Here is a 16,784-nt window from a genome sequence, read left to right as displayed (position 1 = left end):
CTACCGATAAGACGATATGAATGCAGTGTCCTCCTGTTATTCGCGTACGCATTTTTTTCTGTGAATCATGACCGTTCAGATTTCTTATAAATACCATGTAGGTCGGATTCGGGTGGTTTAGCCATTTTGACATCCCCAGAATATGGTGAGCTCTTCCTGTGCTGTGCTTCTTCAACACCTCTGAATGTTTAGATTCATTCGCTTAAAATGTACCGTCATAAACCTTTAGGCAGAAGTGGCAATTCGAATTCGAACCGTTTTAATTTCTTGACGTTTTTATTTTTGAGTCCTGAGGATGGAGTCGTGACCAATATTCATACATTTTGTAATTTATTTGAGCTTTACAAACAAAGTGAATAATTGGCTTTGTTCAAATTTACCGGTTTTTAAACTTGATCGGTTTGCACTTCTTCCGATTTTGTTCATATACAACAAATATCAATATTTTACAGTTACTCAGTACACTAAAAAGAGTAAAAGTAAATGAAGAAGGAGATAAAATACATTCGGTAAATGCCATGTTAACGCAGGTCAATCAGCGTTATTCATAGTTACATTATTTATCAACTTTTATTTTAAATTTGTATATTTTTTAAAAAAACGACAGAAAAAATATTGAAAACGTACTCGGATTTATTCAGCGAATCATAAATTCCAAAATCTTTAAAATATTTTCCGTATCTACCTCTAAAATATTGGATTTTTCAGTCCAACTCTGTCGAAGAGACATTTCTAGTCATACAATTATGTTTTGCTATCGATTTATCCTCAGGCATTCATTAAGGCTGTCGAAATTTTTATCCTCGTAATATGGGGTTCGCATCCCAAAGTGCTTGCGTTTGTCGCCCCTCCTGCAAATGTTGGAGACCTGACGGCCCACTTGGACACCATTGCTGAGCATGTGAACAAAGCTGGAGCAACATGGACGGTAAATCCAGCAAACCTTTCTTACCCTAAATAGATTTACCAGCCCCTTCTCTCGTCAGACATTTAAACTTTAATTAAGCTATAAAAATAGATATAGCAATAGATAAAGAAATACACAAAGAAAGTTAAAAACAGATAAGAGGTAGAGATAGAAGAAAAAGAGAGAAAAATTGAGTTACGTTTAGCTCTGCGCATTGCCGGTTAAACTACCAGACAACGTGTCTCATTTGCGGTGTTTAAAAAACTCCGCGCCTATTTTATTTTTTTGAAAAGGGGACATCATCATTCCTTGAAGTTTTTACATGGTTTTTTTGCACGTTCTTGAAAGCATAATTCAAATCCATCTTCTCCATTTACCATTTAACTTGGAATACCAACACCACGCGATCTGTGACGGCTATCCTCGATAAAACGTCACAGGCTCACAGAGCAACTATTCGTACTCTGCGAACATGCAAATTGCCTACACGAGCTATTGCAGGCGTTTTATGGAGGAATAGATCTGTCTAAGCCTTCTCGATCACTTTTTCGAAAAGTTTAGGTTGCAAAGTGGGGATTCCAACTATTTGTATTAGTTTTAGCTGGTTGAATGTAAATGTGTGTTACATAGTTGATGATGATGGTTAATGACCAAATTCACATTATTGTGGGCAATTTTCTATGATTTTTTTAGGCTGGCAGAAATTTTCCTCCCGACTTATCCGATGAACACTTCAAGAATCTCGTATCAGACTTCAACCCTTTAGGTGACTTACCTGCGAACGCCGAAACGTGTGATTGTGAAGGTTCTGCCAAGGAACTGGAGGAAGAGGATGCTTTTGACGCAAGAGAGCAATGGAAGGATTGTCCTTCGATTAAGCACATTACAAACCAGGGAGCCTGCCAAAGTTCATGGGTAATTACTTTCAGCATTAATCTGTGTTATAGTACAGCCATGCTTGATCCATTTTAATTACCAGTAAGAGAATGTGTTTTACAATTCATTTTCGTAGATTCTTTGATTAAGTCAATCAAATACATATAATTGAAGCTAGTAAGCAGCAAGACTGTAAAACTGCAAAAAAAAAAAAAGAATTCTGGAAAAAGTGAGCTAGAGGCTGTTCTGAATAAAACTACAAGCATCGAAATTTTCCCACAAAAGAGGAGAAAAGTGAAAACTCAAAAAATTTTCAGATAAAACTGAAAACTGGAAACCTAATCCATAGTTTCATTTCCGATAAGCAACTGCTTCGCAGAGAAAAATGATTCATAACGCCGACGCAGCTTATAGCCTCGAGTTTACGCCCAGTATAAATTGTACCCCATTTTGCAATTAAGAACTACTATTTTTGACTCATCCGTCAAAATATCCATACCTGCACAGGAAAACTAATGGCAAATCTGTCGCTTCTTAAACGAACCAGAAAAATGAGTTCCTCTTTTCAAATAGCCCAGTTTCTGGTTCCAACCACTTGATGATTCTTTTTAAAAGGAAACAATATTGCAAATTACGGTGAAACTGCTATCACAAAGGTTAGAAATGATTCGGGCTCAAGAAAAGTTATAAGAATTTCCAGAGTTTCAATTTATTTATCTGAAGTTGTATAGAACAAAATAAATACGAGAATAAATAGATAAATAAATAAGTAAATAAATAAATAACGGAAATAACTATAAATATACCCAGTAAGGTCTCTTTCACGTTTTTCATTATTTGTCTTTTTCACATTTTCAATCTCTGTACTTTGGTAAGGCTGTGGCAGCGGCAAATGTCATATCTGATAGACAGTGTGTTGCATCCAATGGCACGATAAAAGATCTAATGTCGGCGCACCATTTGCTGTCGTGCTGTTCCGACTGTGGACTTGGTTGCAATGGTGGTTGGCCGAGAAAAGCATTCACATTCTACCAAAAACACGGTGTCGTGACCGGCGGAGACTATAACAGCAAACAGGTGGGAGGAAATATTTCTTTCAATGGTATAAACATCCTTTTTAAATGAACAACTCTTAGTAGCATTTATTTTGAATACATTTTAGTCGTGACTATATTGAGTGGAATTAATTTAACCATAGTATATAGTACCTGTATACTTTGTAAATAGATAGGGATGGTCTCCTGACCATCCCACCCACTAACATATTGTATCCAACTCAATCTAGCATAATTAGGATTAATACTTCTTGTAGTTGTCTATTTTACTAACCAAAAAAAAAAAAAAAAATTGAGTGCAAAAAATTAAAAATTATTGAGAATACAATAAATCAGGTTTTAACGGTGAAACTGCAAAAACGCATATCTTGGTTACGGTGTTCCAAAATCAGTCAAATTATTTTTGTCAGTTTCGTGTTTTACATCATGTATCCTCAAAGTTTTCGAGTTGGAGATAACTGAATGATATAACTTATAAAGGCATATATCTAATGGAACAGCCGAACATTTTTAGAGGAGGTTTACGGCAAACATTTCTTTGGGGGGGGGGGGGGCGTTGAAGATGCTGTTGGAGAAAGTTCCTAGAATTAAAGAAAATCTGTGGTTTCTCTTCTCTCTCTTTTGGAAATTTCTACCGGGCAAATCCATTGGATCGTCCTCTAAAAATTTTCGTTTCCCTGAAAACGATCGACATTTAGGTCCTGAGAAATTTTATCTACAATAATATAGAAATAATTATTATGATAATATATATAATTGTATTTATATGAGTCACTTATTCGATTCGATTTTTTCAGGGCTGTCAACCGTACGAACTTGAACCGTCCTCCGATTTTGCACTTTCTAATGATGAAGACAGAGATACGCCCTCGTGCTCAAAAGAATGCACCAATAAACAGTATGGCAAATCACTGAAGCGTGATTTACATTTCGGTAAGTGTTTTACTTTTTGAAATAATTAAAAGATGAAAATAAATTATTGTGTCAGTTATTTGTCACCGAGAGAATATTAAAATGGGTCCTACTAAGTAATAATTGGATTTCAAATGAACTTTAGAATTTTTAGTATTTGTGAGATGATTCATGATAAAATCGACGAGATGTACATTTTTAGGGATTTTACTTACAATTTCCATCTATGCAACCAGGGGGTACGCCTCCTGACCACCTCGCGGTTCAACCTCCCTGCGAGAAGCTTCGCGCATCAGGCGTTCAGCGTTTCGCATTACACGATTTTTATGTTATAGAATAAGGTGTACATTTTCCGTTAACACACAACAATAACAAATAATTCCGTTAACAATCTGCAGCTTAGACTGTTGCAAATAATTTCCTCGCCCAGAACGAAAAGGATAGGCAACACGCAATTTCTTTAGTAATCAAGTTTCACCGTCCTTATGTTACTATCATTTCAGCGCCTTCTATTCAGGATATAGGCAACATGCAACTAGAATGAAAATCGCGATAATACAGCCACTTCCTATGCAAATTCTCTTCATGGGTTAGGAAATTCCAGATAATCACAAGACTTTGACTGAATAAAGAAGGGGTTTCTCTCTCATTCATGCTCTGCTATATTGCCGTGTATACGTCCTCACCTTTGAAAGCTGTTTGGGAGCTTGGAAGTTGATGTTAGAGAGAAAATTGGAAACTCTGGCTATTCGTTTGAAATTCATTTTATGGACATTTTTTTCTTTAATGAATCGCAGATTCCTCCATCCCGAAGATACTCTTTAAATTAGGGTTCCAGTGGCAGTACTATCGTTTAAAGAACATAAAAAGTTAAGTATCGGTCGTGTGGGCATAACTCAAGACAGCAGTTACTCAAAATAAGGGCCTTAATTTATTTCTTTTTCTTATAAATTTCTCTAGGCAAAGGCGTAATCACACCTTGCTGCTGCTGGATCAAAACCACGATCAGAGAGGAAGGACCAGTGGTCACAAGCATGGTTGTATACGAGGACTTTCTGACTTACAAGTCTGGTGAGTTAATTGTTGACTTTTTAAAATTAATTTTACTCGTGCTTTCAGTTTCTTCCATGGCTGAACTCTGAGACCATTTTTGAAGTTTCCTCAAATTTAATTGAGCTAAAAATGTATCAGTTGGATGCCCATAAGTGAAAGTAATCCGTCCATAGAGAGGTTTTCAAAACATGAAAAAAAAAATATAGAAAAAAAGAAAAGAGGAAGATAAAATATCTACTAGCGCAAAACATGATGCTCAAGATTTTGATATTTCGACTTTTAAGAGTTTCTCTTTACTTAAAGACGTTCAATTTGTTTGAACATGAATGCTTCATTATCTGGGTAAAGAAATTTCTTTTATCTTTTTTGTATCTACATGGAGCAAAAAAAGTTTTAGGTCATATGAAAACAAAATAAATTGTTGGCCCTGGTGACCAAAATTTTTGGCTACAGGGACGGAACTACGGTTTAGGTAACCATTTCATTGCTTGCCGTGCTTGGATTCTCATCATTTACCAAAATTTCATATTAAGGTAGGTTTCTGCAACCGAAAACTTCGGGGTGCAGTATTAACCAAAGTTTGGCTCCGATTGGAAATTTTACTATAAAATTCGGCTCATGTGCAGGATGACAAAATTTCATGAATAGAAAAATGGCGAGATCTCATTTTCAGAAACATATGAAAGATACATCGCCGGGTAGTATTTCATCATCAGATTTTGCGAAATGATTATCAAAGCGCTATCAAAATCGTTCAGAGGTACCAGGTACCTACTGTTTTACTCGTTTTTATCACATCCAATTCCAACCTTTTTTAAGTTTCTTTTTTGCCACCATGTTTATGCGTAATTAGAGTTTTTTTTTTTTTTTTACCCGTGTACAATCGACCGAGTCTTTCTTGTTTTTTTACAATTTTCCTGTTTGTCTGAAGGAATTTACCGACACATCTGGGGGAAGAAGATCGGGTACCAGACGGTGCGGATGATCGGTTGGGGCCGAGAAAACGGCGTCGATTACTGGATCGCCGCCAACTCCTGGGGAACCGGTTGGGGCGAAAAAGGGTTCTTCAGGATCTACCGGGAGAAGAAGATGATGACTGCTCAAAACCGTCTCTCTGAGGCTGAGTTCGAGTACGGCTATGCCGGCCCCGTAATCAAACGCAAAAAACACTGATAATTCACCGAACGCGTTTAGTGATGTAACATTGTACTACATTCATTTAGTAAAGTCATATTTTAAATAAAACAATTTTTAGAGTATTTCGGCTGAGCCTTTTTATTCAATGAATACTCGCGCGCGCACAATGAGCCTTGTCCTCCGTATAAATCTACTTTTTCCAGGGCTCATGTGGAAATGAAGATACACCCTTACGTCAAAGGAGTGACGAATCGTACACACTTTAAAAAACATTTTTTAAGTGGACGGATTTATATATACTGAAAGGAACGAGAGACGAGTGGGAAAGAAGGAGTGTGCGCGTTCGTGGAGAGTCGTCAGAATCAGAGATGGAATGTGAAATTTCATGGATTTCAGAAGACTCAAATGAATTTCACAAAATTTGAAGTTTATTAATTTTTTTCGGAATTACTGATTAAAAATTTGGAGATCCGGAAGCGTTTCAGATGGTCTTCCCATTGATGGCGCAGTATTATGCTATACCGTACTGAGATGTGCTGTACACGAAGGGGGGCACAAAAGGGAGTTTAGAAAGAAAAGGCCAAACCTGACCTCCAAACCGAACGAAAACATTTGCAACGCATGCATGTTTCAGGCTTGGAGTGAAAAGTTTCAAAATCTAGAATAAACTGATTCTAGGCGTTTCTTGGCCTCCAGAATGCATCCCCTAAAGTTTCAAATAAATTCATGAAATTTCACGCGAATAAACAAGAAATTTTCCATCTCTGGTCAGAATGTATTGGAATTCCGAAACACGGGTGACGTCAGCGTCGACAACGGGGATCCACACATTTTCATCTTGAGCCCTGTTCACAACGCTGCTGTCACAGGCCCACGGCTCATGAGTTACCATATTTTAGCGCTTTGTTCTTAATGTCAAATTCCACTTTTCCATTTTAGCAAAAGGAATCACGCCCACTTTTACATTATTTCTAACGCAGCTTGCACGAGCATACCCCATCTTTTTCCACACGTCTCTAGTTCTCTTTAGCATAACGTCCCAGTGAAAGAGCTCTGACCCTGTAATTGACTACGATACTTTTGATATCCAATAATAAAACAATTTACACGGCAGGTATAACAAAGCTAATTTTCACAAATAAAACCAAAACGTTTCGGCTGAAAACTCAGCCTTTCTCAGTTGGATAAAACAGTAGAAAAAAAAAAAAATGGTGATCGAATGTTTCAAAATCGATTTCTGAGGGAGTCATCTGAATATCAGCTCGAGTAGTGGACCAGAGACTGGGCTATTAACCGGGGAAAGTGAGGTTCAATCCAGACTGCAGGCAGTGATATCACTTGAAGTGTCCCCACGAGAGACCCTCCATTGATATCTTGGCAATATTGGAAGTTTTTATTTCCGGAACTCCAACATTCAATTGAGAACTTGCCTACGATGCAGATGCTTGACAACATGTTGAGTATTTCTTTTCAAACAAACCGAAGTTTGGTAAACCGGTTTGGTTTGTTCCTCCCTTATGATTGTCCATAAGGAAATGTTGAATCCTCGAAAAGTAAAAGTTTCCACCTGTTGCTAGAGGCTGCTGGAGGGTCTTTCTTTGTCTCTGAATGTGTCTCACTCTGAATCTTTGGATGTCAAATGAACTTGGAGCGTCAGAACTTCTCACAAAAAGATTTTTACGAGTGTAAGATTTGAGGAATCATACATAAAGATAGATTCATGAAGTAAGGACCTGCTATGTTCTTTCTTAAGACTATCCGTACAAGTGGATGACCAGGCTTACAATACAGCATTCAAAATGTATGATTAATGCTTTGAAACGTATTTAACCAGCGAAATTTCCTCAAAGACTTTTTTCCTAAAGGAAAAGAATTCATGATGAAATGATTTTTTTCTCAATTATGTAAGATATCACAGCAAGTCTTGTGCTTAGTGCAGGTCTTATCACAAATCGTATTTAAGTGGCGGCTTTTACTTCGAGTACCGTCTGTGATTGAACACGAGATCTCGCAAAAACATCACTTTATGTCAGGTATTTAGTGCTTCAAAAATGACGCTAGGTTGTCAATAATCCGCGGAAACATCCAACTCAAGGCTTATGACAAGGATAATCCTCGGATATTTTACCCGAGGATCTGCTAACATTGTTCGAGACGATAAGAGGCTGAATTGAATGAACTCTTTTAGTTCAGAAGCATGTACATGATTTTGTTCTTCTTTCTTGCCGGGTGGATTTCCATATAAAGTCGCGCTCTGATTCAAAATCAGTTGAGTTTACGTTTTTGTCGTCTCACAAATATGGTAGGTAAGACTTTAATAAGTTTCACTATTACCTGTCCATCCTGTGACTCTTTAAATGATTTGATCGGGAACGATACGTGTTGAAATTTAGTTTTACTAGGAGCTTTGACTTTGTTTTTATTCCCTCAGTTTACATTCTAAAATCGATCCTTCAATCACACGTGCCGTATAGAGTCATTGAAACTGACAATCTTTTTCCTGTAGTAGAGTTTTTAAGAATAGATTATTTATATAATAATAACTTAGGAGTAAAAAAGATGAGAATAGTACTGAAAATAACAATTAAAACAATTTTCAATTTAGGTAAATAGCTTATAACTTTTGAATAATTCGGCCATAGTTATTATTTAATTATTATTCGGTTCATGCAATCAAGCCTCCAAACCGAACCGAGCTATAGAGAAAGCTCGGTTGTTTGAACTGAAGGAGGATACGGTTCCTAGAACTAAGAGTACACGTACTTACATTATGGACCAAACAATACCGCCATGGAACACCGTAATTGCGGTTTTTATGACCAAACTTTTTCTCTCTTCTGTGGTGATAATTTAGACATTTCTTGAAAAAAAAAATTTCAGTGGCTAAAGATACAAGGCACATAAGTTCAGTTTTTTTAAAAAAAAAAAAAAAAAAAATCGACGTATCAATGATTTCAAGTAAAACTAGTCTTAATGAATATTCTGTGAAAAATTCGTTCCCAAATTCAGATTTTTAAGTATCAAAAAGTCAGTTTAAACTTTCTCTCCGCCATAAGAATCCATGGAGTTTCGAAACTTCAAACACGTATTTCTCGAGATAGCAAGAACTGCACTTATGCGTCTTGTCCTCCAAGCCCCTCATTTAAGCTTCTGACTCATTTGTCTTTTGGTTTTGGTTAGTATATCAGTGCGCTTAATTTGCACATCAGCGCAATATTTTGGAGGCTAAATTTCTCAGAGTAATAAGATGGGCAATAGTGTTAATTTTTTTTTTTTTTTTTTTTTTTTTTTTTTTTTTTTTTTTTTAAGAAGTGAATAAGGGGAATATCATTGAAATCGAAATCATTAGAAGGTCTCAATCATAGATCTCTTTAATTGGAGTGACATTTGTTATTTCAATACTCTCCATTATAGGCGGCTGTGAAAGTTGTTGCTGTATGCCTTTTTGTGGCGTTGGCAGAGTATTCTGGGGTATCTGCCTTCATTGCCTCCCACGAGAAAAATATAGAGCTAAGCGCTGAGCATTTGGATAAAATTGCTAAAGATGTCAATGAAGCAGGGGCCTCGTGGACGGTAAGTAATAACCATGTATAGTTTTTACTTAATTTTAGTGCTACTAAATTGATTTGAAGAATACGAATCGGAATCGGCCATACTATTTTCCATCATTCTCTTTTAATTTCAAAATCGGCAGCTCCATTTTACTCTTTATTTTGTATTTGTCAACATTCTTCCATTACCATCGACTATATTTTGCTATCTTGCCCATGAACCTATGTTATACATGCATCAAAATTAAAAAATACCCCCCCCCCTCCTTCAAACATCCATCTTTTAAGATTTTATGATCCAAATATAACTACCGACATTTTAAAGCTCTAAACAAGTAAATCTTAAAATTTAAGGTCAATTCCTAGTCTCCGGCATAATAGCCTGGCCGTTGAGCGTTAGTAATTAATTTACTACTGCTAAATCGATTTAGTAAAATTTTAGACTTAAAAATTTATAATCGAAATTTAGAATCTAATTTTTTACTTATTTTGTATAGATATCTAGTTTCATGATTGAATTAAATTCAATGTTTCATTTTAATCATTTATAATGTAATTTAACTAAATTTGATCCTACAGCTTACTTTTTCAATGTTTACCATAGTCATTTTGTTATTTTTCGTATGTTTTTCTGAAGGCTGGCAGAAATTTTCCGGGTGGTGTGTCCAGCGACGACTTGAGGAGTTTAGTTTCCGAACACGATTCTTTAGACGACACCCCGCAGAAAGCTCAAACTTGTGACTGCAGCTCGAAAAAGCTTCAAGATGATGACAAAAATTACGACGCGAGAGAAAAATGGAAGAGCAAGTGTCCATCCATTGTTCAAATTCAAAACCAAGGAAATTGTCAAAGCTCATGGGTAAATTAGTAACTTTCATTTCAAGAGAAAAGATTCATTATTTGGATCGCATTTAGCAAAAAGGAACCGCAGCGTAATTAGAATGTTGTAAAAAGGTTGCTTTTCCATAAGTATCTGAAAAATCTCCCAGAATAGCAAATGTATTTTGCTTTTCACCAGAAAATTGTTAATTTTAAAGGGAAATTATAGTGTAAATTTTAATACCGTACATATGTCTAGTATTTTCAGAAGAAAAGAAAAAACTGCACGATTTTGAAAACACTGTAATCGCGCTGGTCTCTTTTTGCTTCATGTGATACATTTTATGTTCTATATTATTCATATTTTCTAGGTATTTTGACTTTTCAAAGATGTAGAGCACAGTGTTGGATGCATTACGCATCGATGGTAAAACAGCAGAAATGCGCATTTCGGTTTGCGGCATTGAAGACTTCACGGAATAAAATAGAATTGTCGTCTCAACCGGTGGCTGGTTCGATAGTCGGTTATTCATATTTTCTAGGTATTTTGACCTTTCAAAAAAGTAGAGAACAGTGTTGGAAGTATTACACATCGATGGTGATACTGCAGAAATGCGCACTCCGGTTTGCGGCATTGTGGGCTTCACGGGAAAAAATATAGTCATCACAACCAGCGGCTGATTCTGACGACTACTCTAATTTTTCCGTGTTCCTGTCATACTTTATTTTCAACTTAGAAAACTACTGAATGCCATGTTTTGTGCATTTCAGTGACTTTCCTTCTTTTTATGAAGAAAATTCCATGAACACTTCAATCCATGATGTTGCTTCGGTCTTCTTTTGAAAAATGAAATTGGAGCGGAAATTTCCATACACCGCGACCAAGATACGCATTTTTGCGATCTTACCGTTGACGTGTTCTGTTATTCTTACCTATAATTCGATATATAAATGTTGACATTACATCGTAGCCATCGATACTTGTTTCTTTAAAACAAAAATACTCATTATAAAAGTAAAAATTAATGCCCTGCTAAAAATGACGAGTAGGCTATTCAGAATTTGCCAACTCACATGAGCAGAACTTCCTACTTATATGAGCAGAAATCCTACTCATATGAGAAGAAATTCTTCTCATAGTATCACTAGAATGTTTTACTTATAAGAGTAGAAAAGTTCAACTCATATGAATTCAATTTTTTTTTCATTTATTCAGAAGAGCTGTTTCTGACCAGGAGACACCGACACAGTTTGTAAACTTGAAAAATAAAAACAATTTGTTCTTATGATTTTTTTGATGCGGTGACTAGTTTCTGAGATATCGGACACGGTAGATTCAATGCTGAACTCATGTGAGTTGAAATCTCAAGTCATAGAAGTTGGCAAAAACTGTATAGAGAAATTTTGCTCAAATGAGTTAAATTCTATTCATATAAGTTGAAATATATTCATATGAGTTGAAATTCTGCTCATATGAATTGAAATTCTATTCATATGACTTTGATTTTCTACTCCTTTATACTCTCTATTTATAGCAGGGTGAGGAGCTTTTCATTTTAATTGGAAAGATTTGAACGTACGCAAAAACTAAGCGCTTGATTTGAAATTTGCGTAGGCGTTTTAAGTCATGAAGAACTGAAACGTTAAAAAAAAGATGTAATGACTGATATCAAATGAACATTTATACAACGTTATAGTAACTTCTCATGCATTTATCATAATTTTTTTATGACCATACCTTTGGTTATTGGTGGGTTTAGTAACTGACTTGTTCCTTTAATAATCGGTGCTCCTGATATGACTTCAACTCATACTAGTTTTAAATCTTTTTCTTCGTTTTCTCAGGAGGAATTTAAGAAATCCCTTTCATATGTAATTTGCTTTACTCCCTCTTTTGAACAGGCTGTGACAGCTGCAGCAGTGATCTCTGACAGGCAATGCATAGCGACCGATGGTAAGATGAAGGACCAGATGTCCGCTCAGCACTTGCTGTCATGTTGCTCTAACTGTGGTCTCGGTTGCAACAATGGGTGGCCACGGAAGGCATTCGTTTTTTACCATAAACATGGAGTTGTCACCGGCGGAGATTATAACAGTAAACAGGTGCGATTTTTATTGCGTTCATTATTAGGTATGAATTTTACGAGGTCATTATCACTAAAACTGACGCACACAGAAAGTGTCCTGATCCCCCCAGATTTTGCAGGATTCTTTAAAGGTAATAAACCTGTGGGCAGTTTGATAGACAAAGCGATAGACAAAGAAGACAAACTGAAAATAAAGCAATCCCATTGGTGGAAGCGAGTGGTTGCAATGGAGAAAAGAGGTTATAGACTAACTAACGGCAACCCACGAGAAAGCCTGTAGTTAGTCGTCATTTTCCTCCTTAGTCTATAAAAACCATCCGTTTCAACCAATAGGATCGCTCCATGTTCCCTATGTCTTCTTTGTCTATAGCTTTGTATATCAATTTCAATATAATCAGCCTACCGGGTGGAAATGAGAACTAGCCTTCGGAAACTTCAGCGACTACGCGTTGTAGCTTTTTATTGGAGGTAAAAATTCAGTGATTCCAATTCAGTAACCATAATAACTAATATGAATTATGATTGTGATGTTTCAAGGGCTGCCAACCGTACGAAATCGCACCGACAACTGACTACAAGTCTGCACTTGGTGGTCATGGAGACATTCAGACACCGCAGTGCTCCGATACATGCACGAACAATCAATTCAAGAAAACGATGAAAGAGGATCTACATTTCGGTGAGGATTACTATGAGCTATTAAAAATCTCCAGTTTTGGATAAAGGGGGCCAATGAATAACCTGCCGAAAATTATGTTTTTTTTACTTCTACTCCGTATACTTCTTAAGAAATGTTTGATTGAGCTATCAAAGAAAAACAGTAACATACATGTATATATGACTCTTTACGAGACAAACCATCGCCCAGTCGACAAAAGGGCGTAACCACACACTGCGATGGGCGCAGGAAAGCATTGAACTATATGGACAACAGGGTTCCGTGCAGAATGTAGTTACGCCCTTTTGTCATAGCCTAGCCACGAAACTAAGTATTGGCTTGTTGAAGAGCTGATGTATTGGGTCGACAAATGGAATTTGAACACTTCGACAGAGAACTCTCTGTTAAGTGTTTTACAGAAATAAATTGTTCTTTTAATTTTTTTTGTCAATAGAGGATGTAAAAGTGTATCATATCTAGCAATTTTCCACTCTAAACACGACAGATATGTACGATTTTTATATGAATTCTTGTCAAAAATACGCTTTTTGGACTGCATACTCCTAACTGCCTCAACGCCGGTTTAATTGAAATTTTTTTGGTATCTTTTGTTGCCCCAAGATTTTCGTAGACTAAGGCATAGCTAAGTTCCCTAGAATCGATAGCTCAATCTTTAGGTTTTGTTGACTGAGGTTCTATTTTTCATGAACGGTCACGAGTGGCATTATGACAGCATGCAGATGCAAAAAATCTAAAGTAGATTGAAAAATCATTGCGTGTCTAATTATTAACAAATATGACTATTTTTTTATGTAAGTATATTAAAAATTATCACAGTGTATGTGTATGTTTTTTACTTCAGGAAAACCTCCTGTGGAAGTTTGCTGCTGTGGAGCTAAAGATCAAATAAAAGAACATGGTCCAATTGTGGCGACAATGGTAGTGTACGAGGATTTCTTGACCTACAAATCAGGTGCGTTTTCGATACGATGGAGATGAATCATCGCATAAAATACCATGTCTTCTATAAATGGCAGTAAATGTACCCGGGAAATACGAACGCTTTGTGTGCATTCCTCTTTAATTTTCAAATGTATCTGATGAACCCGACAAACTAGCCTTAATCATTAAAGTATATCACATTCCATGAATGTCCAACAAGAAACACCTTATGCACTCCACACGGATATACTCTTTGAAAACCTAAAAAAATTCCGACCAAAAAATCTACTATTTTATTAAAGCAGAAAAATCGGTTGAATTGCATTACTTATTGCCAATCGATTTTTCCTTAGAAACGATGCATTTTCTGTAATATTCTTGATTTTTTGACGGACAAAGGTTTTCTTTTTCTATTTTTCTATGGACATTTTCTTTTCTATTTTGTGATTATTTTTTCACCCCTGAAAAGTCATCGGAATGGGTCAGTTGCGCAGGTCACAGAATCATATTTTGATGCGTGAGTCTAGTGGATCAGTTCAAAATAAAAAGATCTGCCTAAACAGCAACTCTCTACGTTCAATATTAACCGAGATATTGCGTTTTGAAAAATACTTTTAATGGCGTCATCTACAGCAATAGTGAGATCCTCAGTTTCCTTGACCTTGCTTCCAATTGTCACCGAAGACTCAATTCTTCACTGATTGAGCTAAGTGAAACTTTGATGAAATGAAAGCAAGGTGGAATAAATCAAGGGTGTTACTACTGCTGTGAACGACGTCATAAATCGAATTTTTTCGAGGCGTATTATGTCGATTAATATTGAACGTAGAAAACTGCTCTTTGGACAAATCTTATCAATTTAGCCAATCTACAAGACTTAATCATAAAAACACGATTATTTGACCAGGGCAGCTGACCCACTGGCAACATGCCTAATTTGATTACTATCCTACAACACATGTGTCATCATCTAAAGACTTGATTCTTATTTTCAGGAATATATCGACATATCTGGGGCAAGAAGATCGGTTATCAGACCGTCCGCTTGCTTGGTTGGGGGACCGAAAACGGAGAGGATTACTGGATTGCATCAAATTCGTGGGGAACTGGTTGGGGAGATGGTGGCTTCTTCAAAATTCGTCGAGTGCCCATGGGACAACCATCCGAGTGTGAAATCCAAAACGCCTACACCGCTCCAGCTGTCAAACACAAGAAGCATTAAATGCTAAAAATGCAGCCAATTTTGTGGTCATTTGCGAAAGAAAATTTATACCAAATGTTGCATCGAGTCCAAAGCAACTAAATGAAGGAATCTATCAATACATCTGAGTTTCATAAATATGTCAAAGTTCGATGTGTTTATTTTTACTATAACAAACAGAAATATAAGTGGGAGGCTAAAAAACAAACAAAATGCCTAAGACCTCTACTGCCGTGCTAAGGAAGAACGCCGTATGAGTCTTCAGGCGTTGCCAAATTTCCCCTTCCAAATCACTAATTTCCGAGACAAATTTTTAATATATTTCTGCCAATTTCCTAGATAATTTTGTTTGTAATTTGATCTGAAGTGTCTGAAAATTTCAAGGAATAATAATCATAATTTTCTTTAAAAATTAACATTTTATCGAGGGAAATTTGGCAACTCTCGAATGCTCATACGGCGTTCTTCCTTAGCACGGCAGTCTAAGGGTGGTTCCCCCCTCTTTTTGACCAGGAAACAGAAATACAATAAGATGTGTATCGAATAAATTTATACGATGACGAATAGATTAATACATTTTACTAAAAAATACTTTTCTACAGCATGCCATGTTTCGAGGAATAAAGTAGGTAGACGTAGTGCGTACTTCTCACGCACAAGGAGGAGGACAACAAAGCTGGGAGGAAGAACTAAAAAAAAACTCTTCTTTTGTACAGTTTTCAGAATAAAATTGCTCGTCTCGTAAATAGATGAGAATATTGTAAAATCGCACGAATAATTTTCATTTTCCTGCGTAATCTAGGACTCATTTGTTTAATCCATAGGCTTGAAGCTTCAGACACCGCGTGAAGCCCTCCATTAACGAACAGCAGTGATTGATGATTCATGCGAAATTTTGCCCCTTTTTGCATGTCTGCGTCTGTTTCATTACGATATCACACCGGAAAAAGCAACTGACGCAGACATTATAAGGCTAGCTGGAATATTAAAGCAAATGAGACGAGAATTTGAGGAAGAAAGTTGTATGATTTTTTGTTACGTTTTGTTGTTGTTTCCGCAAAAACAGGCGACTAGATTTTCTAAAAATCACTTAGCTCATAGCACTGATTTTAAATCTCAAATATTTCAATGGGAAAATGGGCTTTCATGTTTCATTTTTTATCCTGAAATGATTTTTACTCAGTACAGGCAAAATATCCTTCCTTTTTTTTAGAAATACCATTAACTTGTCATTTGTCATCCATGAAACTTGAAGTATAAAAAAGAGGTGTCGTGTAAGATCTCACTGCAATTAACTTAATGTAATTGCAAATAGATCTCGCTAAAAAATATGAATCATGGAAAGGATAAAAGAATTGAAATCGCTCCGCCAGAATTAAGCCGGTCTTCCTCTCTTATACGAACTGCTTCTTGTAAAAAAGGACAGCGCTACCAACAAACGTCTAACTACAGCGTCATTGCACTAATGAAAATGTCCCATTGAATCTTTTTCGGAGTAGATATCTTCTTGAATTGACTGGACTTCCTGATCAAAAAGCTAATATGTGTTTTTTTTTTTTTTTTTTTTTTTTTTTTTTTTATTAAAA

The 16,784-nt window shown here is 36.3% G+C and overlaps 2 protein-coding genes across 2 annotated transcripts; both read left to right on the top strand.

Moving 5' to 3' along the window:
• Nucleotides 1-359: 359 nt before the first annotated feature.
• LOC109042510 (cathepsin B-like cysteine proteinase 4) lies at nt 360-6,062 on the top strand (the record flags this gene model as incomplete). Its single annotated transcript, XM_019059298.2, has 7 exons — nt 360-509; nt 773-928; nt 1,601-1,822; nt 2,660-2,860; nt 3,636-3,771; nt 4,711-4,821; nt 5,735-6,062. Coding segments are annotated over 7 exons (1,218 nt in total), but the record flags the coding sequence as incomplete, so codon positions are not given.
• A 2,031-nt stretch (nt 6,063-8,093) lies between these two features.
• On the top strand, nt 8,094-15,345 carry LOC109042507 (cathepsin B). Its single transcript, XM_019059295.2, has 7 exons — nt 8,094-8,242; nt 9,355-9,513; nt 10,129-10,350; nt 12,213-12,413; nt 12,935-13,076; nt 13,918-14,028; nt 14,993-15,345. The coding sequence occupies exons 1-7, from the start codon at nt 8,240-8,242 to the stop codon at nt 15,217-15,219; spliced, it is 1,065 nt and encodes a 354-aa protein (XP_018914840.2). The 5' UTR covers nt 8,094-8,239; the 3' UTR covers nt 15,220-15,345.
• Nucleotides 15,346-16,784: the final 1,439 nt, after the last annotated feature.

The sequence above is a fragment of the Bemisia tabaci genome, chromosome 6 (genome assembly GCF_918797505.1).
Source record: "Bemisia tabaci chromosome 6, PGI_BMITA_v3".
Taxonomy (NCBI): domain Eukaryota; kingdom Metazoa; phylum Arthropoda; class Insecta; order Hemiptera; family Aleyrodidae; genus Bemisia; species Bemisia tabaci.
Note: the sequence above shows the minus strand (reverse complement) of the source record. Positions and strands in the feature narration are given on the sequence as shown.

What these genes read in the sequence shown, in the direction of transcription:
- LOC109042507 (XM_019059295.2), top strand. An exon ending in AAGCAGGGGCCTCGTGGACG is followed by an intron (nt 9,514 to 10,128) that starts GTAAGTAATAAC and finishes GTTTTTCTGAAG; the next exon opens with GCTGGCAGAAATTTTCCGGG. An exon ending in GAGATTATAACAGTAAACAG is followed by an intron (nt 12,414 to 12,934) that starts GTGCGATTTTTA and finishes TGATGTTTCAAG; the next exon opens with GGCTGCCAACCGTACGAAAT.